We start from the raw sequence: 22,973 nt of genomic DNA, 5'->3' as shown, positions 1-22,973 counted from the left end.
CTGGATTAGACGCAATATGAAGTGTTGCTTGATTATCACACCACAACTTTGTCGGTGTGATGATTTCAAATCCCAACTCAACAAGAAGTTGATATATCCAAATCAATTCACACACAGACTGTGTCGTTGCTCTATATTCTGATTCCGCACTTGAACGTGACACTACATTTTGCTTCTTACTCTTCCAAGAAATCAAATTACCACCAACAAAAACATAATACCCTAAGATTGATCTTCTGTCTTTAGATCCTGCCCAATCGGTATCTGAGAAACATTCAATATTAGTATGACCATAATTCTTATATAATAAACCACGCCTGGGAGCAGCCTTCAATTAACAAAGAATATGTTCCAATGCAGCCGAATGATCAACTGTAGGGCATGACATATACTGACGCACAATACTTACTGAATAAGCTATGATGGGTCGAGTCATTGTAAGGTAATTAAGTTTTCCCACTAACCTCCTATACCTTTCAAGATCTTTTAGCAATTCTCCATCTTTTGTGAGCTGTAAGTTGGGCATCATTGAGGTACTACATGGCTTAGCCCTTAGCTTTCCTGTTTCAGTCAACAAGTCAAGTACATATTTTCTCTGTGATAATAGTATTCCTTTCTTGCTTCTTATCACCTCAATTCCTAAGAAATATTTCAACATGCCTAAATCTTTTGTATGGAATTGACTATGAAGAAAGGTCTTTAGAGACTGGATACCTAAAGCATCATCACCAGTAATCACAATATCATTCACATATACGACTAACAAGATGACACCACCCTCAGATCTCTTAAAAAAGACCGAATGATCTGACGTGTTCTTCTGCAGTCCAAAGCTTTCAATAACTTGATTAAATTTACCAAACCAAGCTCGTGGGCTCTACTTTAATCCATACAAGGATTTACGAAGGCGACACACTGTTCCATTCTCACCCTGAGCAACAAACCCTAGTGGTTGCTCCATATACACCTCTTCTTGAAGATCACCATGAAGAAATGCATTTTTAATATCAAGCTGATGTAAAGGCCAATTATTGATTGAAGCTAATGAAATAAACCACCTCACAAATGCCATTTTTGCTACAGGAGAAAAAGTATCAGCATAATCAACGCCATAAGTTTGTGCATAGCCTTTTGCTACAAGGCGCGCTTTTAACTGAGCAACAAAATCATCAGGATTGACTTTAACTGCAAACACCCATTTTCAACCGATAGCTTTCTTTCTTGTAGGGAGAGAAACTAAATCCCTAATACAATTAACATCTAAGGCAGTCATCTCCTCCACCATTGCAGCACACCAACCAGGAAGAGACAAAGCCTCATTAACAGTTTTAGGGATGCATACAGACTCTAAGGATGCAATGAATGAACATGTGGAAGGTGACAAATGGTTATATGAAACAAAAGAGGAAATAGGATGAGCACATGTACGTTTACCTTTACAAAGAGCAATAGGAAGATCATCACTCGTTTCTAGATTCAATGACGAAGAAGACTCTGGTACAGGGCATGGAACTAAAGGAGGTTGTCGTCGAGTATAGACCTTAACAATGGGTGGAAGAGTAGAAGTAGCCACAGGTAGAGATGAATTAGGAAGAGGACCGGAAGGAGAAATAACTGTGTAGACAAGGAAATCATCCTCTAATTCCTTATGCTCCCCCTGACTCTTATTTGAAGAGAAAGACGGTGATGAAAAAAAAAAAGGTATGTTAAAAAAAGTGACATCAGGAGAGACGAAATATTTATTTAGACTAGGACAATAACACCGATACCCCTTTTGAACACAGGAATAACTAAGAAAAATACATTTTAAGGACTTTGGATCCAGCTTGGTATGCTGAGGCCGAACATCCCGAACAAAGCAGGTACAACCAAATATTCTGGGTGGAATGGGAAACAAATGTTGCTTGAGGCATAAAGTACAAAATGGTATCTCGCCCTTAAGAATGGAAGAGCATGCAATTTTTTAAGAAATAAGCTGTGGAAATAGCATCAGCCCAAAAGGATTTTGGAACATGCATCTGAAACATCAAAGCTCTAGCTATCTCAAGGAGATGACGATTCTTTCGTTTTGCAACCCCATTTTGAGATGGAGTATCGACACAAGAAGATTGATAAAGAATGCCATAGGCATCTAGATAAGACTTAAGTGTATGAGAGAAATATTCCTTAGCATTATCACTCCATAGGATTATAAGAGCACCACTAAACTGAGTTTGAATTTCAGCATGGAAGTTACGAAAATGAGAAAGTAACTCAGAACGACTTTTCATTAAATATAACCACGTAACACGAGAATAGTCATCGACAAATGTAACAAAATACCTAAACCCTCCTTTGGACTCAACAGGATATGGACCCCAAACATCAGAATGGACTAATTCAAAAGAAGCACTAGCTCGTTTATTGACTCGATGATACAAACTCAAACAACAAAATTTAGCAAACTGACATGACTCACAATCTAAAGAAGACAAATGTTGAAGGTGTGGATGAAGACTCTTCAATGCAGAGATAGACGGATAACCCAAACGACAATGCTCTTCAAAGGGAGACAACACGCTTGAGCATGTCATAGCCGTAGGTGTGTGGGGTTCAAAGATGTAAAGACCTCCAAATTCATGCCCTTTACCAATAGTCTGTTTCATCGTAAGATCCTGAAATAAGCAATAACCAGGAAAAAAAAAAGACACAACAATGAAGATCACGAGTGAGTTTACTGACCGAAACCAAATTAAACGAGAAATGTGGTAAATTTAAAACTGATGACAAAGAAATTGATTCAGTAAGATGGACAGTTCTTGATCCTAAAACAGGAGTGGAGGTTCCATCAGCTATAGTGACGTTAGGTGAAGAGGTGGATGTACAAAGATTAGAGAACAAACTGGGGTTACCTGTCATATGGTCTGTAGCGCCAGAATCAATGAACCATTTTGACGTGGAGGAAAGAAGACATTTAGAAATGTTACCTGTCTCTGCGATGGCCGTAATGGGAGTAGAAGATGATGCCCTCAATGACTCTTGATACTGCTGAAATTTAGCAAACTCATCTGCAGAAATCGTAATTGACTTGTCAAGATTATCAAAAGTAGAGGCGACATGTGCAGAGGGTGATGGCATCCTCTGACCCTTATTCAGCAATCTTCTGCATTCACGTTTCGTATGGCCAGGTTTATGACAATAATAGCAAACAATACCTCCTGGATTTTATCTTTGGTCATCACCTTTGGAGCTATTTAATTCAGCCCCCTTATTCCCTCTATAATCATTTGTGCGCCCAATCAAAGCACTACTAGAATCAGATGACGTAACTGCTTGTGTCTTCTCAGTACAAAGTATTCGAGTGTAAGCTTCTTCCAACGATGAGATATTTGAGCTTGACAACACTTAATCTTTGGCCATCTCATATTTAGGTGCAAGACCTACTAAAAAACTCATGATAAACAACTTTTCACGTTGAGCCTAAACTTTTGAATCCGTGCTGATTGGCATCAAGGCATTGAATTCCGCACATGTATTTTTAACCTCCATAAAGTAGCTTGGTAAGAGATTTTTCTCCTTCATCAGGTTGATATAGAGTCTTACAAACATCAAACACTCTATTAATATTCTCTTTCCCAGAATAAAGGAAATCCAAATATTCCAATAGTTCCTTAACTGATTCGTAGTGATTTACTAGTTCAACGATTTCACGGTCAATTGAATTCTTGATTTGTAGAAGCATTCTTGAATCATCCCGCCACCAAATCTTTTTATTAGCATCAATCGGTGGCTCTTCTGTGATGTGATCATCCATCTCCATGCTCCTAATAAAGTGGCGAACATTTGACCTCCATGAATAGTAGTTGGATCCATTCAACTTGTGTTCAGTTACTTTTGACACCATAGGAACAATCTTAGACATGACTACTGGTTTCTTATCAGCCATTACCTCAAAAAATAGATACCGAATAGTAGAGAATCAAACCCTAATTTTTCGAAGAGATGTCTTTACAAGCAATGAGTATATATATCCAAACAAACACACGACCAAAAAGAGTCAACAAAACTAAGAAAACCCATAGAAGACGAACCAAAACAGATGGCGCACGCGCAGACGTGCCGGTGCGTGGACCAACGACAGAATGGAGTAAGTGGCGCGTGAGCCTCACGCGCTGGTCAGATGGAATCCGGACTTTGGGGTTTTGTAGATCGACGGCTGGATTCCTCGACGGGTTGGACGATGTCGAAAAACTAGCTTTTTTTTCTTCCCGCGGCGGCTAACGGCGACTGTGAGCAAAAGTGTTAACTCACCTCTCCACAAAACCCTAAACGTAACACAAACGGGTTCTAAATTCTCAAATCCTACGGTTCACAAAACCCTAAGTTTGTTTAGAGAGCTCTAATACCATGCAAACTCTTAAGTTTGAGAGAGAATCAGAATACTCTATTCATTCACCAAAGGTATGAATATATACAAGTGTCCAATGCATAGAAAAGGAAAATATCATAAAATATTTATAAGAATGGAAAACCTAACAATAGAAGTATAACAAAACTAAACTGACTGAAACAATTTCATAACGAACCTTTTAGTAACAGTATTAAAACATGAAATATCATATAACAAAATACATTGACCTCATGGCACAACCAATAAACAATCTTGTCACTTGCCATACATGTCTCTGCCATTACCTAAGTTTCCTTTCTCTTCGGAGGATCCAAGTCCAAATATGTATGGGGTTGTTTGGAAGATTGTAACGTAATTAGGATTACTAAGAATCAGCGAAGTGTCGGAATGCATGAGGAATCAAAGGTGGAATGGAAATGGGATTGTGAAACGTGAAACGTGAAAATGGTGGGAAAGAGAGTTAGTGTAAAACCTGAACCCTAATTACTTTAAGTAAGAGTAAGTAATGAGATGTCTCCTAATGAGTTAAATGAAGCCATGTTTTAGGAGGGTTAGAGGATGGAAGCAAGAAGAAATAAGCTCTTGTGTAGCTAAGTGTAAACCCTGAATTCTAAGTTCCTAAACAAGTATGTTTAGCCAAAGGAATGATATATTAAATATTTAATAAGTGAAATAGAAGTTGTGGAGAAAGGAAAAGAAAAACACATTAAATAAGGAAACTCAATTATTGGTATGGCACGTGGTGGTTAATCATTGAATTCGGGAGGCGGCAGGAAGATTAAAAGGAAGAGGAACTTTGAAAGCTTGGTTTCGGCAATCCACATGAGCAAATTTAGTGAAATCGGTGTCACTTGAAAGCTAGGAGAACCTAGTTTTCAAGGTTGTCTTGCCGAAGAAAAGTTGCAGGAGAAGAACAGAAGGTGATGAAATTACAGAAGAGACAGAATCTCGGGCTAATCAAGACCCGAGGTGAAGATTGGAAGCTCTAGGCCAAACTATAAGGAATTTTTGGCTGAAATTTTAAGGTAAGAAAGTCAACTCAATTCTAAACATGTTTGTAGAAGGAAATTTCTTCAAAAGAGATCTAGATTTTGAGTTATGAATTGTTAAAGTTGTAATAGAGAATCTATGCATAAGCAGACAGCTGCTTGGGAAGAACAAGCAAACAACTCACCAGGGAGATTATAGAGAGATTTTGTGATGAGGATCTCGCTAATGAAGGAAATCTCGCTAATTTTGTGATGAGGATCTCGCTCTAGAAGGAAATCTCGCTAGAAATTGGGCTGAATCTCGCTAGTAAGGTGAGTATCGCTAGGATGAAAGGATCTCGCTCATGAGAAGAATTCACTCATGATGAGTATCTCGCTGGTTGTCTTTGATGATGAAAGTTCTATTTGAGGTATTTTGCTAGGAATTCTAAGTAGTTTAATCGGGAATTATGTCCTTTTAGGCCAAGAGGAGCTAGGAGAGGCGTATAACCCGTTAAGAGGCCAACGAGCTGTGAGTGACTATGTGATGAATCGATGTTTTAATGATTTAGAAACCATGATTTCCTTGAAGTTATTTCTCATGCTAAGTGTTAGAAACTATGATTTCTTTGAAGATATTCCTCATGCTAAGTGTTTAAATGAAGTGCCAAGCAACATATTTGTGAAACTGTTTCTCATGCTAAGTAAAGCCTGTTTTCCATGAAATTGACATGATTTAAATATGTTATCTTGTCCAAATACTTTCAACATGTTTAAGTAACTCCATTTTTATGATGAACTAGTATGATGGGTGAACTAGTATGATGATTCGAGCACTAAGCCTTAGTGTTCAACTAAATGTCTATAACTAGTTTTACTTAAAACACGATACCGAAGGACATTTGAGAATGTATCTGACCAACTTGGTACCGAAGGACATTCGAGAAGGTATCGGACCAACTTGATACCAAAGGACATTTGAGAAGGTATCTTAGCAGCTCGATACTGAAGGACATTTGAGAAGGTATCTGAGCAGAAGTATCCAAGGTATGACGGTACTCAGTTATAACCACGTGCACGTAGGTAATACGACATCGAGGGCTGTCTCTTATACACATCTAGATGTGTATAAGAGACAGCTGAAGGACATTTGAGAAGGTATCTGAGCAGAAGTATCCAAGGTATGACGGTACTCAGTTATAACCTGTCTCTTATACACATCTAGATGTGTATAAGAGACAGCTGAAGGACATTTGAGAAGGTATCTGAGCAGAAGTATCCAAGGTATGACGGTACTCAGTTATAACCACGTGCACGTAGGTAATACGACATCGAGGGATTGAGCAAAAGGGTTCTCCTCGACTAAGGTTGACGTTGAGGGTTAGATCTAGTAGTTCACTCTCAACTAAGGATAAAGGCAGTCATATCTTCTCCTAGGCTAGAAAGATAGTTTGGAATTGCTAATGCTTATGAATGCTTATCAACGCATGATGTTACTAATGTATGAATTTTCCAAGTATGTTTTCCATATCTAACGCATGCTAATAGTTTTTACAAGTCAGTTCAACACGATTTAAGCCAACTTATTTTATAAAGTATGAAGCATGCGTTAGGGTTAAAACTAAGTTTGATGTGCTATGTTTATATACCTAAGATTGCTAAAGTACATGCGTTGATATTCCTAAACACAATGAAGAGGAGTACTGAAGGTAAGAAAGGTATCTGAATAAATGTACCTAAGGTGTTGACGGTACATAGAAACCTCCACATACACATGGGTAGTTATGAAGGAGAGGCCGAAGTATGGGTCTCCTAGGCCATAAACCAGCAAAGAGAGGCCGAAGCATGGGTCTCATGGCCAATAACAGACGTTGGGAGCTAAAACGAGGTATGCTCGTTCTCAACTAAGAAATAATGATGTTTAATGGTGTTTAAGAGTAGTTATCAATGCTAATGTTTAGAGGAAGTTGCTTGAGATGCCCATCGATATATTTTTTTAAAGAGATCGACATAGGGGTCCCTCTTAGTCATAGCTCAGTATGAAGATATCGAAGTAGGGGTCTCAATTAAGATTCAGGTTTTAGATACAATGGTTGTAAAGGTTTTATGTACACGTTTACTTGGTATATTTTAGTTCCAGTATTATGTTTTCGAGCTTCCAGTTTAAGCATGAGATTTATGTTTTATTAAGTCACTCATTGGGCTTCTAGCTCACGTTTTCAAATGTTTTCTTTCAAGTAGCGGTCAGTTCCCAAAAAACTATTCTGCTGTTGCTCTGCCACTCAAAGAAGTAGGTTGAGGGAAGCGTAATTGAAGACCTATGTTAGTTAGTACACATGTGTCCGTCTAGTGACTAGTATTCTTGATAGGGCTCACTAGGTTGTATTATCTATGTATAAACAATGCTGCGAAACCCTGTAATGTAAATGTGTTAAGTTCTGAGTTATTATGTATGTATTAAGGGTTTGAGCAAGGTTTAACAGGTAAGATAGGCAGTAAGTGCCAGCAAAAGGGTTGGTAACTGCTGCAGTCACCATTCCATCCAAGTTAGGAGGGTAATCTGGTACGGGGTGTGACAGTTAGGTTAAAAACTGTCGGAATGGAATGAGTTTAATACTGCATATCAGGCCTAAAATGTTCAATCCAAATATGGGTTTTGGATTACATTACAATCCAAACTCATTCTATTACGGGCCCACAAACAGCCCCTATATGGCTTCTATTGGTTCCTCCCCGAGTTTAGAACGTATGCATTGCCAAAACAATTTGAATGGTCCTAAAACAGCCTTAAACAAGTTCCCTCCAAACATGCTTGGATGACATCCTCAGCTTGTCTTTTCACCGATGGGGCTTGGCTTGGCGCTCCTCCCCCTCCATCATCTCCAATGAACTTCCTTCTCTTCTCTCTCAGATATTTAGAGTAGTGTGCACCGGTAAGGGAAATGTGAGCTTTTTTTCTTGCCTTGCAAGCAATGATTGGGTGGTTGAACTTTTATTTGAACTTCACAATGCATTTTTTGCTATCCGCTACCTACCACACAGACAAGAACCTAAATGCATCACTCTTGCAAGAATGTGTCCTATTGGCTACTGCAGATCAAGGCGGTTGAAAGTCACTGAGAAACCTGTGTTATCGTGGGTGATGCTGCACAACCGCCATTGAAAGGAGGGTTCACCTTCATGCTAAGAAGTACAAATACTTTAATTTGGTTAGCGTATTTGTGTCCAACATGTGTCCAACACTTAATGGATATTGAACACTACGTTCTTGCTCAATGTTTGCAATGGCTAGGTAGGCATTCGTAGAAGCAAAGCCTATTGCCACGTCGACCATCAAATACAACCTTCTAAAAGATTTGATGGAATGCCCTGAGCACTTATGCCATATGGGAACTCATGGTTTTGATATCTGATGGGAATAATCAAAATCAAAGTCCAAGTTAGTTGGTGATTAAATGCCTCGCATCCCAGAAGAAAGGGAAAAAAAAGCTCACTTTCCTAAGTGACAAGCAAGGATAAAAATATCAATGTCAATGTCGACATCAGTATTTCAATTTTTCTTTTTATCAAATGAACCACTTTCATTAAGACAAAAATGAAAGCATACAAGGGCACCCAAAAAACCAAGTCCAAAAAAGAGGGATCTGTCTAAATAAAAGAGGACCAATCAATTATGTGTCTAAATAAAATCTGGATAGATTATATTCTCCTGGTATAAGTTAATTATGACATAAGTTTTAAATAAGAGGGGCACCGACCTCTGCTTTCAGCTCCCTGATTGAAGAAGAATAAGGAAAAAATTATCAATTATGTGCTTGGTGACTTCCCTTTTCATCTCAAAACATAACCGTTCTTTTAAAACTGAAACTTTTATTGATTAAACAAAGTTCAGAAAGGACCAGAAAATTCATAACCGTTAACCTACAGGAAAACTATGTAGCCATGAATGAGGAATAAACATCATGCACAATACAAGAACGTTACTACACTAAAAGATTAACGAAAAGATGACAATGACTGCAAGCACTTTGAAATATATAAATTGAACTTTACGTACTCAATGGCTCCACCATGCACGCCAATAGAATAAATTTCTTCGGGCACCCGTCCTTCTAATAAGTTGTCATTTAATAGCCTGATAAGATGGAGAGCCACTAAGAGAAAAGTGGTAAACCAAACTAAGACCACTTAGAGAACTGATAAACAAAACCTAACTAAGACCACTAAGAGAAGAGTGATAAACCAAACCAAATCAAGACCACCTTGAAGATCATGCGTGTGTCTCCTAAATTCAGGAACTACTAAATTTGAAACATTGGCAACTTTTTCCCTCAATTTTTGGATTTCATTATTTTCTCATGTGATAACACTTGAACTAAAATTTGAACTTCTATGTTGTGTATTGAAATTACATATTAAAAAAAATGATTTCAAAAAAAATTTTGTTAAAAATTTTCTTCCAGAGTTTGAGGAAGAAAACTCACGTATCAGAAAAAGTGAGGAAGTACCAACTACAGATATAATTAGGTACATTGGCAAGAGGGTGAGCAGAATACTCACACAAGCTGCAGATTTCGAGATGCTAAACTATCCGGTATGGATCCTGTTAACTGATTCTTTGACAAATCCCTACAAAGTCGGATAAATTCTAGCATAAATATTCATTAAAAAAAATTAAAAAGATATAACAATGATAGATGCTGCCACGAAGATCAAATAATTTTATTATGAGGTCATATAACATGAAGATGATCAATTAGTCCCTCAAAACAGTTAGGCCTTGTTTGGGAGGCTGGAATATAATCAGAATTACAGGGAATCACGATTATGATGAAATGTTAAAACCGAGGTTGGAATGGGATCGCAAAGTGTGAAAATGGTGGGAAAGAGGGTTGGACTAAAAAGAGTGGAAAGAAATGTAATTACAAACTAGGCCCAAAATCCTCAATTCAAACATGGGCTTGAGATTACAACCCAAATCCATTACATTCCAAACTCCCAAACAGGCCCTTAGTTTTTTAGGAAAAAAATAGAGTTCCAAATATATATGAAAGGTGATTATTTATTGCACATGAACCAGATCAGACCACTGTTAGGCCCCCAATTATATATACTTGTGTTGGGAAGGGTAAAAGTGGTAACTCACCCCAACCCCGTAGTAGTAGAGATGTCTGCGGGGCGAGGTGGGGCCGAGGATGCCATTCTCCGTCCCCATCCTTGTGAAATTCCCCACGGGGATCAGGTTCCCACGAGAAATTTTTCCCCATTAGTTTTTTTTTTTCTAAAAAAAACTGATTGATTTAAATCACTAATGTGGGAAAATTTTAAATAAATAATTAACTCTATCATTAAATTGTTTATTATAGTTAGTTTTATATTACAATTTTATAGATAAATTACTCAAATTTTAGCCTAAAAAACTAATCACTATTTTAGTAGAAATAAATAAATAAATCAAATTATTCACAAATATAATCTAAATGTAAATATTCAATTTAAACATATTCATTATCTTGACCTAACCATCAAATTTGAAATTTAAATGTAATGTTTACATGATAATAATAACAACATAACATTAAATAATTATACTAAATAAATAAATAGAGGCTGACCGGGACGAGGATGGGGAACGGGGGTGGGGGCGGGGCGGGGACAGGGACGGGGGCCAAGGGCAGAGACAGGGAATGCATCTGTTAAAAGAGATAAAGAGGAGACACAAGGTTTACGTAGAAACCCTAGAACAGGGAGAAAAACCACAATAGGGAGTCTCCATTTTATTAATTTTTTACATAATGTGAGAGATACAAGAGGATTCTTATTTATAGGCTCTAACAAGCCTAAATACAAAAAAAGAAAGAAAAATAGGGTAAAGTAAATAACTATAATACTAAACAATCAACTAAGTGCCTTATTTCCAACACTTCCTCTCAAGTTGGGGCATAGATATCAATTAAACCCAACTTGCTAACGCAAGAGTCAAAATTTTGGCTGAGTAACCCTTTAGTGAGAACATCTGCAACTTGTTGATTTGATGGAATATACGGAATACAGATACTACTATTGTCCAATTTCTCTTTTATAAAGTATCTGTCAATCTCCACATGTTTCATTTGATCATGATGTATTGGATTATTGGCGATGCTTATAGCAACTTTATTATCACAATAAAGTTTCGTAGGTAAGACACCATCTTGATGAAAATCAGATAGTACTTTCTTCAACCAGATTTCTTCATAAATTCCCGGACTCATAGCTCTATATTCAACCTCTGCACTACTTCTAGCAACTACACTTTGCTTCTTACTTCTTCAAGTAACCAAATTACCCTACACAAAGGTACAATACCCTGAGGTAGACTTTTCGTCAGTCACTGATCTTGCCCAATCATAGTTGTTATAGACCTCAATGCATTTCCTATCAGTTTTTCTGAACATTAGACCTTTACAATGAGTGCTTTTCAAATATCTCAAAATTCAATTCACAGCTTCTATATGTTCTTCATAAGTTGCCTGCATAAACTGACTAACAACACTGACAGCATAGGAAATATCTAGTTTAGTATGTGATAAGTAAATTAACTTTTCCACCAGACGTTGATACCTTTCTTTATCAACTGGAACTTTGTTAACATAATCTCCAGTTTAGCATTGAATTCTATAGGAGTGTCAGCAGGTCTACATCCAGTCATACCTGTTTCCTTTAACAAATCAAGAGTGTACTTCCGTTGTGAGACAAAGGTTCCTTCTCTTGATCTGGCCACTTCCGTTCTAAGGAAATACTTTAGATTCCCGAGGTCCTTGATTTCAAACTCGTTTGCCATCTTCTTTTTTAGTTTGGTGATCTCATCAATATCATCTCCTGAAATGACAATATCATCCACATACACGATTGGGACAGCAATTTTCCCAGACACGAACCTTTTTGTGAACAATGTATGGTCAGAGTGTCCCTGAGTGAACCCTTGGAACTTAAAAAAGGTAGTAAACCTTTCAAACCAAGCTCTCGAAGACTTTTTCATACCATACAAGGATTTCCTAAGTTTACACACCTGATGAACAAACTAAGTTTCAAAACCTAGAGGAAGGCTCATATACTCTCTTCTTCTAAATCACCATTTAGAAAGATATTTTTCACATCAAGTTGGTGGAGAGACCAATCTTTATTTATTGAAACAGAGAGAAGAACCCGAATCATGTTTAACTTCGCTACAGGAGAGAAAGTTTTTGAATAGTCTACCCCATAAGTCTGAGTAAACCCTTTCGCTATGGCCTTGTACCTGTCGCTACAAGTCTGGCCTTGTACCTGTCTAAAGTACCATCAGATTTATACTTCAAAGTGAATACTCACTTGCACCCAACTGTTTTATGTCCTTTTTGGGAGAGTAACGAGGTCCCACGTATCATTCTTTTCAAGAGCTCTCATATAACGGTAGTCTTCCACTCTGGAATCTCCATAGCCACATGTATGTTTTTTGGTATTGTTGTTGTGTCAAGACTGACAGTGAAAGCCCTGAACTTAGAAGACAGATTACTGTAAGATAGAAAGCGATACATAGGATACTTAGTGCAAGACCTGGTGCCCTTTCTCACGGCAATTGGCATGTCAAGAGAAGCATCTGACTTCTCATCTACTTTCCCACCTACAGTAGGATTTTGCTCACACGTTTCAAGTTGAGGTAGAATTTCACTTTTTTGTGTTTCTATAGTCTCATCATTGTCTACCACCTTGTTATTTTCTAGAACTAACACATCAATCCTATCATTCTTAATTACATCCACAATATCATCCTCAACACACAAATCGTTATTATTATTAGGGACACACTCAGTAGTACCTTAAGCTTGTGTTGGTTCAGATTCATGGACTGGAGTCGGTAGAACAGTAGGGGACACAATTTCCTTTATGAGTTTCTTCCTGTGGTAGGTTAGCCAAGGGACCTATAGGTAGAACAGTGTCATGGAAACTCAAGATAGGCTCAGGAAGATCAATAGGGACTGAGGGATGTTGACCAGTTAGTCTCTTCACAAGTACTCTCCCCTTGAAGATGACTAACGGGGAAGAAGGGTTTATCCTCGAGAAATGTGACATCCATGGAGATAAAGTATTTCCGGGAAGGATGGAATCATTTATAACCTCACTAGTGAAGAGGATATCCAAGGAAGACACATTTTTTAGCACGAGGGGTAAACTTAGTTTGGTTAGGGCCATAACTATGGACAAAGACAAAACACCTAAAAACCCGTGGAGGACCATCAGGAATGAGTCATGTGGTCGGGTACGACTCCTTGAGGCATTCAAGAGGGGTTTGGAGTTGGAGAACACAGAAGGCATTCGATTAATAAGAAGAGCTACAGTAAGAACTACATCTCCCCACAAATAAGATGGAAGAGAGGTAGATAGCATGAGAGACTGGGCAACCTCGAGGAGGTGATGATTTTTCCTTTTAGCCACTCCATCATGTTGAGGTGCATAGACACACGAACTTTGGTGAACAATGCCTTTGGAAGACAAAAATTCACGAAGAGTATTATTGAGAAATTCACAACCATTATCACTTCGAAAAATAGCAATTTTAGTATTAAACTGAGTCTCAATACTAGTGTAAAATTGTTGAAATATTGACGAAACCTCTAATTTGTCAGTAAGAAAAAAGACCCACATAAAACGAGTATGATCATCAATAAATGTCACAAACTAACGTTTTCCTAAAGAGGTGGTAACACTAGAGGGACCCCAAACATCACTATGAATAAGATTAAAGGGCTGAGAAGGTTTATAAGGTTGAGAGGGTGACCCTATGTTGTTTTGCACGAATGCACACATCACAAGAAAGAGAAGAGACATCAACTTTATGAAATAAACGAGGAAATAAAATTTCATATATAGAAAATTTGGATGACCAAGGCAAAAATGCCATAACATTCAATCTTCTCTGAAGTTGAAAAATACGAAGATAACAAACTAGTCCTATAGCTGTTCTTAGAAAAAGCATCATCATCAAGGAAGTAGAGTCCCCTATTGTGCTAGGCAGTGTCATCGTCTTCTGAGCTCAAGTCTTGAAAGAAAACATTATCCAGTGAGAAGACAACTTGACAATTTAGATCTCTGGTTATCTTACTAATAGATAGCAAATTGTAAGATATTTTAGGTACATGCAACACATTCTGTAAAGTTAAACCATGGAAGGGAGAAATATGACCGTTTCCCACAATAGGAGCAAAAGATTTATCTACAATTATGATCTTTTAACCAGCACACGGAAGATACAATAGGAAGTTATCAGATGACCCAGTTAAATGATTTGTAACCCTTGAATCAAGTATCCATGGTTTATTGTCATTTATACTTAGGAAACTTAAGGGTTGCGATGTACCTGATTGAGCAATTGCCCCAAGGGAAGAGACAACAGAGTCACTTTGACAATTCACTTGAGGTTGTGGTTGGGAAGCATTTGCAGATTCACTTACAAGTGCACGGTTGGGATTGGACTTGTCATTTGGAGGGCGTCTTCTACCATTCGGTGGTCTACCATGTAATTTCCAGCACTGTTCCTTTATATGTCAGGGTTTTTTGCAATGTTCACACACTGAAGTTTGTCTCCCATTGTGCTTGTCACCATCATTAGCAGGTAATTTCGCACTAAAAGTAGCAGAATCAGTAGGTGACACAATAGTGATGTTCATAGCACTGGATCTGTTTTCAAGGTGAACCTCAGAGCACGCTTCCATAAGAGAGTATAGGTCTCTATCCCAATATACGGCCTCATGCTGCATCGAATTTAGAGTTCAAACCAGCTAGGAAATCATATTCCCTATCTATTTCCTCAATTTTGGAATACTGAACACCTCCACACAGACAGTCCCAAATAATTTCACAACACAAGTCCATCTCTTACCAGATTAGGGACAGTTTATTAAAGTATGAAATGACATCCATCGTCCCCTGTTTACACTCGTGAACTTGTTTGCGCAGAGTGTAAAGACAAGATGCATTCTGCCTTTTTTAATATAATTTTTTAACAAGATCCCAAATATCTCAAGCGGTGGCAGCATACAACAATGGTTTCCCCATCTGAGGCTCCATACTATTAATCAATAGTGAACGTAGCAAGGAGTCCTCTCCTTTCCAAATGCGCTCTTGAGGATCCCCTGGTTTAGGTCTGGGTATCTCGCCAGTCAAATAACCAAACTTGTGATGCCCTTCAAGAACCATTTTAATAGACTAAGACCGGGAGAAATAATTCTGGCCGTTTGACTTTTCTCCTACAATTAAGCCTGTGGAATTTCCCATAGAATCAGACAAATAATTTGCAGTAGTTAAAGCAAGGAAAAAGGTTACCGGATTCTCTGGATACATCGGTAAACCGGAAGGAACATTTGAATTCAATACACTTGAATTTAAGTTTGTGGTTGTGGAAGACCTAGGGGCTGCCCAAGAGCAGGCAATTTGTATGTTTGAAAAACTCGCTTGAACATTAGCTAATTGTTGTTGAACCATTGCCGGAGAAAGACCCATAGACCCGTGATGCTCATAGCTCGGCGGCGGCATATGGGGGAACCCAAGCGACAATAAGCTATTATAGGCGGCTGGCGACACATCACTCCTGATTACAGACTTGTCTCGGTGATGCGTGGAAGATCCAGTAGCACTGGCTTCAGATTCCGGCGGCTGGATGAAGTGGCTGGCGACGGCAGGACCAGCGGTGGCGATGGTAGCGCTGGGAGTAAAGCTGGCAGAGCTAGGGTTCCCGATCGGCTACTGTTGAGGATGTATTTGCAGCGATCGAAGATACCGGTCAACGGCGATCTGAACAGCAATGGCGGCAGCGATGGCAGTGGCGACAGCGGTCAGAGGTTTCATCGGCGGTTGTGGCAGAAGCGGTGCTGGTGTAGCACTAAGGTTATCTTGCACCGGTTGGTTTTCGCCGATGGTAGCTAAGGTTTCGTCACCATGCTCCGATACCATGTTAAAAAAGAGAGAGAGAGAGGAGACACAAGGTTTATGTGGAAAACCCTAGAACAGGGAGAAAAAACCACGATAGAGAGTCTCAGTTTTATTAATTTTTTACATAATGTGAGAGATACAAGAGGATTCTTATTTATAGGCTCCAACAAGCCTAAATACAAAAAATGGAAAAAAAAATAGGGTAAAATAAATAACTATAATACCCCCGAGACTATAAACAATCAACTAAGTCCCTTATTTCCAAGGGCATTCCCTATCCCCGTTTAGCTCACGGGGAATTTTCCCCACTCCCTCTCCCATTCCCCGCCCCGTTTGGGGTGGGGCCCCGCGCGGAAATTGGACATCTCTACGTGGTGGTTAGTTGCGTGTTGTCTATGTATTTAGCTATCGTAGTTTTTGTATTTTGGTTATGTTATGTTTTGGAATAGCTGGAGTGTATCTCAGAAAGGAGAGTCCACCCTCTCGAACTGGTATGTATCCTGTATTTTGAGTAATCTTGGCAATATATTGCGACTCAGGTGGAAGAGTCTTAACAATCACATTCTATGAATAGCATACACACGCACCAAACCAAGCTGACAAAATGGATGGAAACAAATTTTTTAGCCAGCTTAGACCTGGGCAATTTTCATCAACCAGAAACTTTCACACCACATGAGGAGAAATAAATAGTAGAAAATAAATCATACACATACATATACATATATATATTAAAGGGAAACGAAAATTTTCATTGACTAAATGAAAAGAGATACTCAAAATAAAACTACCATAAGGGATACAATAGAAAAAGACTAAGCAAGAGAAACAAAAGCATTCCAGTTCAAACATAAATCTTGAATAGAAAATTTTGCAAAATGCTTGGAAATAGAGCAGCATGAAGAATTTTAAACCCAGACATAAGCAAAGTGATCATTCCATAGAAGAGACTTATCCAGAAAATCCCCTTATTCTTTCAAACCAAATTACTGAAAGAAGAACTCTAACCACAATGGACCATAATAACTAAGACTTAGATATCAAAGAAGGGCCAACCAAAAGCTGGAGGATGTACTCCTTGAACAGATCATGGAACCACCCACTGAGTATTAAAAATTGAAGACAATTCCACTAACAATGCTGGGAAAAGAAAACTCAAAGAAGATAGGCTGCAAATATACACAATCAGCCAAAGATATAGGGTAGAATCTTCCAAAATGCCCCATTAGAAGTAACAGGAAATTATATTCAGCTAAAATACAACGACAACTTCACATGTACGCATTTATAGAAGAAAGATATTTTTAATTCTTTAAAAATGAAGAAAAATGTGAAAATAATGGTTTGAAACCACGCAAGTTTAACAAAAAGGCTTCAACTTCAACTGAGATTGAAGCCTGCGAAGTTTAAGCATAAAAGAACGACTAACCTAGAGATGAATTTATCTACTTCAGTCCCAGACAATAATGATAACAGAAATATTGTTGAAGATTATATCCAGCCAATCCAATATAATATTCAATGTATATATATCAGAATCCAGAAATATTATCAACATAATGAGATAATTAGATAACTGAGGTTGGCATATCTAACCTTGTATAATCAAACTATGGTTTTATCTCTAATTTAATCTAGTCTATTATTATATTAAGGCCCCGTTTCATACATTTGGTTTTGTGCTTGTAAGCACTCCTTCCATCCATAAGTTCTTATGTTTTCTTATCCACTTTCTACTCATGTTTTCAAAAACCAAGTCAATAACAGAGTCAAGTTCTAAAAACAAAAAATAATAGTTTTCAAAAAATATTATTTATTAAAATTTGACTAGGGATTCAAATATTTCATTAAGAAAGGTGAAAACTATAATAGAGACATTGGGAGGAAAAAACATAAGTTTCAGAAATAGAAAACTAAAAATGAAATCTCAAACAGAGCCTAAATAATTTTGAGTAGTCTAATTTGTTTAGTAACATCAGCATCGGTGTGCACATCAAAATCAACAGAATAAACAAGGCTTGCCTCCACAACAAATTAATATAAAATTCTGTATAGGTAGACAGTATCTAAATTGAAGCAAAGACAAATAAAAGCCACTGAACAAGTAAAAACAGAAAACAAACATACTTACAGCCGTGTGAGAGAATGTTCACCTAGCCCAGGCGGTATTGTGCCCCCCAGTGAGTTGGAACTAAGATTTCTGCAGATTTGGGGGAAAGAACAAAACAAAACAAAATCTAATATGATTCAGAAGAACTATTAGAAGTTAAAATTTATATTCAATGACTGATTCTTCAGATTTGACAGAAAAAGAAAAAGTGAGATGAGGACAAACTAGTTAATCAGATGTTATAACTGGACAGCAATTAGACCTAAGATTATTGACAATCCTCCAATGGCATAAATTAAGTTTAAAGATGTGGTTGAATCTAAATGAAAACTATGAAACAAGTACCAATTAGTAGGGTTAATTTAGGACAAAGACGACAATTATACGGTACAGCATCAACCATAATGGATATAAACTTAAATTTCCTGTAGCATGTTAGATTGGAGACAAATTTAACGTCAATTGAATCATAAGGCACATGGTGATAAACTTTTTATTCTACCATGCTAAAATTTTAGTGTACAGTTAATTAATAAAGGGAAAAAAATGGTTAGGTGATATCATAGAAAAGGAAAATTCCAGAAGGAAGAATTTTCAGATGATACTTACAGGCTTACCAAGTTTGTCAAAAGAATAATTTGGTCACTGATATACCCTTTCAAGCCTTGACTTCCAAGATCGCTGAAATGACAAATGATTTAAAAAGGTAAATCAAATGGAATCACAATAAAGAATTGATAAGGGACAGAAAGCAACACTCTTCCTCTCGGAGAACTGACAGAGAATGCCTTGCAAGGAAGAAGGGGCTTGAAGTAAGATTAACATCAGATTTTACTCAAAAAGGAAATGCATCTAAAGAAGGAAAAATGGATTAGGTGCTGCCCTTCTAAAAATGTGGAATTTTTTGCATGGATAGACGTTTTCCTACTTTTTCACAACTGGGTAGAATCTAAGTATGAGATGATAAAAACTGATCAGTCAACGCAGAAAATCACCAATAAGATATTTTGACTATGGTCAGTTCATTTAGACTTTATCACTTCAATTTTGTTTACATTTTAATGAAAATACTTTTCATCATACCAAAACAATAAAATTTAACATTTTAAGATTTTAAATGCTTTGAGACATTTGACCATAAAGAAAGAGATAATTTATGATGCTTACATTTGAAATATAATGAGGGCGGTTACATTCTTGTTGGGACGACATGTAATTCCCTCCCAGGCATCCCAATTTGTAGGAGCACAAGGATCGCCATTCCAACCCATTCTATCGGGCACACGGAGTGACTCTTTCAATGCTCTCATTGCAGATACTACAATCATAAATAAATAAATATATAAAGGTGTTAAGATTGTTAAGGATACCTTCCAAAAGGATTTGTCAGTCCCCGTATTCAACTTCCACTCAATACTTCCCTATCGAAGTGCATCATCCCCAATTCCCATATGACTGATAAAGTTCCATTCTCAACCATACAACTAATATTTCACTGTTTCTTTTATTCCCTTTTTGTTTGAAAGATCAAAGAAAATGGGAGGGAAAGGAACTCAACAAACACTCATGTGCTCAAAAATTCCCCAGATCTAATCCCAAGGAAAAGCCAGAATTACCTAATTTTATTAGTTGAACTCAAAATTTCTATTTATGGAAAAATTTTCAAAGCTTCACCACAAATAACAAAGGAAGCATGCTATAAGCCCTCCACTGCTTGAGCTCATTCACAAACCCATCCCACTAAAGTTAATATTCATTTACAATCCCATGAAATACAGAACAAAACAGAGCAATAGCCCCAAAATCGAACATATGATATTATAAAATGCACATACCTTGCTCTGGCGCGGTGGAAAGATCTCTCGGAACCAAAGCATAATTCTCAAGCCCACTGAGTAGCGGCGAGCCAACCACCCCCACAAGCTTCACACTCAAAGCCGAGCTACTCAAATTCTTCATAGTATAAGACCATGAATAAGCTGCAAAACTTCCTACTTTCGCGAAGATATCTATTCTAGTGGCATTATTGCCATTAATAAACACATCGAACACTCTCTGCCCCGCCTTCTTCACACTCGAATCAATCTCCGCAAAATGCAACCAAACTAAGTAATCCAATTTGGCGTCCACCGGCAATTCATACTCAAGAACCCCAGTTCCCCCAACTGTCACCGCCTTCTGATACAATTTCATCGGAAAATAATTCGGCGGCTGATCAGTCCCACTTACGGATTTTGTCGTCGACAAAACTCTAACCGATCGTTCCAAACTGGGAATTATGAATTTCGAATCAGACTGCCACGACCGACCGAAAACGTCGGTATCATTGCTAAACCCAGGGCCCCATTGCTCAGACCCGCAAGTAAGCCTCCCATAGTTAACAAGAATGAAGTTATCTCCAATGGCGGTTGAGTTATACGACAAGGGATCGACCTGAACAAGCTGAAATGACCCAATCACTGGTGAATCGGTGGCGAGGCTATAGAAGCACAAATCAGCCTCGCCGTCGCCAATGAAGGCGAAGAGATCAGAGTAAGCGCCATGGCGAGCAAGGTCCTCAGACCAAGGAGAGCGCCAGCTGAACACAAGGGTACCTTCAATGGAGGCATCAAAGGAAGGAGGGTGAGATTTACCATCGTAATTGTCATAGACAGTGAATGTTCGAAAGTAGTATCGACCAATGGGCAAATTGGGTATAATGTAGCAATTCTTCTTGCCGGAGGATAGAGGGAAGAATCTGAGATTCTTCTCTTGTGGGTGGCGGAAAATAAGCGGCTCGGAGACAATAGCAGTGGTGCCGCCGGTGTAGAATCGGTCGGAAAGCCAGGTAGTGCCAAATGGGTCGGTGGAGTTGATTAAACCACCGCAATCTATGTGGTAAGAGATGCCTGAAATCAAAAGGGGAAAGTAAATTAGAGTCAGTGGAAGTTGGAGAAGAAGGTGAAACAGTAAGTGAAAGCAATGAAATCCAGCTTACTGAAGGGATAAGGAGCAGAAATGGAAGAAGGTATGAAGAAGAAGAAGAAGAAGAAGAAGAGAAAGAATGTCATGTTGACTGGTGGGTGTTTGAGAGCTGGAGAGAATTCAGACATGGGGGAAAGGAAAGTGGAAAATAAGTAAGAAGAAAGTAAAAGGAGAGAGAAGAGAAATGGTTTAATGGAGGCGAAATTGGTGGAGAAAAGGAAAGAATGAGTGCTGAAATACCATAGTAAGCCACTGAGTAGAAGAAAGAAGAAGAACAATGGGTTAACTTTCACATCCCAATCTTTGGTTGTCAATTCTTCCCCCACTCCCATTCAATCATCCCACTCCAATTCACAATCTTCTATCATTTTTTCCATTTTAGTTTACTTTATCATGTTCAACTCAAAGTTAGTTTTAAACAAATGCGGTTTTAAAATATAAAAAAATAAATTAAAATATTTAAAAATATAACAAAATGTCATTGCTTAATAGACTTTGATAGACTACTATCATCTATCACTGATATATTCATAGTTTTGACATTTTACTATACTTAAAAATATTTTCAGCAATTTGACATTTAAAATATTGTTCCTTTAAATAATCCAACTTCAATAATATGTATATATTTAACGAAAAACGTCATCTTTCTCTCTTTTTTATTTTACATATTTATTACAGAATTTCATCTTATAATTTTGCATTCTATAAACACATACTTCTTAACTTCAAACTTCATAACTCAACTTAATGCTCCAAACACTTCTTAAATTTTATATTTAGTCACTGTAATCTCAATAAATCTTAAATTTAGTTATTTAAAGTTAAATTTTATCGAAAGTAGTTAAATATAAATTTTTTAGCATAAATAATGATAATTATAATCAACAATAAAGTAATTGCATTATTGTGACTATATTGGATATTTGTCAAATAAACTAGTATTTGTTTCCAATTTTATCCCATGGGGATTTCGTTTCTCTCTCCCTACACTTTATATATCTATGGTTTCTTTCTTATTGAAGCGAACTTAAAGGTTGGCTTCCCTATTTTATTTGTCTATTATATTTGAATATTGATCCATTAGCATTTGAGTGTACTAAAAGCTAGATCTGTGGTTTGAATCTTCCTATTTTCAATTATACATATGTATATAAATGAACTAAACAAATGGAATATAATTTATTATTACTGGCTTTAAAAGAAAATAGAAAGGAAAAAGATAGATAAAGAATAAGAAAAAAATATCTAATATTTAATTCACGAGGTTTTCAATGAAATTATAACGACCTAACAATAAACGATTATACTTTCCTTTCTTGTGAAACATTCAAACAAGAAAATCCAATTTCTTTTAGTTCATCAATTGTGGAGATGGGGTTCAAATCTCCTACTTCTAAAATGAAAAGTCATGCCAATAATTTCAAATCAATTTTATTCCAAAGTAGGTAAGAATTTAAAATTATTTTCACCTCTTAAATTTTTTAGTTATTTAAAACTATCATCTTTTAAAATTCTAAAGCTTAGATTTTTTTTTTTTTTTAATTCAAATTCATATACCAAACAGAATATTAAAAAAGGAAGATTGTCCGCC

General features: G+C 37.3%; 1 protein-coding gene across 2 annotated transcripts in view; it reads right to left on the bottom strand.

Moving 5' to 3' along the window:
• LOC120067195 (receptor-like protein 4) overlaps nucleotides 1-21,712 on the bottom strand; it is a 35,250-nt gene extending 13,538 nt beyond the window's left edge. The window contains exons 1-7 of one of the 2 annotated variants that reach the window (XM_039018684.1): nucleotides 21,393-21,710; nucleotides 20,251-21,303; nucleotides 19,583-19,733; nucleotides 19,025-19,096; nucleotides 18,437-18,505; nucleotides 9,919-9,987; nucleotides 9,416-9,493 (exon numbers count right to left, since the gene is read on the bottom strand). In XM_039018684.1, coding sequence (XP_038874612.1) covers nucleotides 9,416-9,493; nucleotides 9,919-9,987; nucleotides 18,437-18,505; nucleotides 19,025-19,096; nucleotides 19,583-19,733; nucleotides 20,251-21,303; nucleotides 21,393-21,507 — 1,607 coding nt within the window. In that variant the 5' untranslated portion in view covers nucleotides 21,508-21,710. Of the gene's footprint in view, nucleotides 1-9,415; nucleotides 9,494-9,918; nucleotides 9,988-18,432; nucleotides 18,506-19,024; nucleotides 19,097-19,582; nucleotides 19,734-20,250; nucleotides 21,304-21,392 lie in introns of those variants that run through there. The other variant, XR_005478944.1, reaches the window with a different exon arrangement.
• Nucleotides 21,713-22,973: the final 1,261 nt, after the last annotated feature.

The sequence above is a fragment of the Benincasa hispida genome, chromosome 12 (assembly GCF_009727055.1).
Source record: "Benincasa hispida cultivar B227 chromosome 12, ASM972705v1, whole genome shotgun sequence".
Classification (NCBI taxonomy): Eukaryota; Viridiplantae; Streptophyta; class Magnoliopsida; order Cucurbitales; family Cucurbitaceae; genus Benincasa; species Benincasa hispida.
This window is presented reverse-complemented; position numbering and strand designations above follow the sequence as displayed.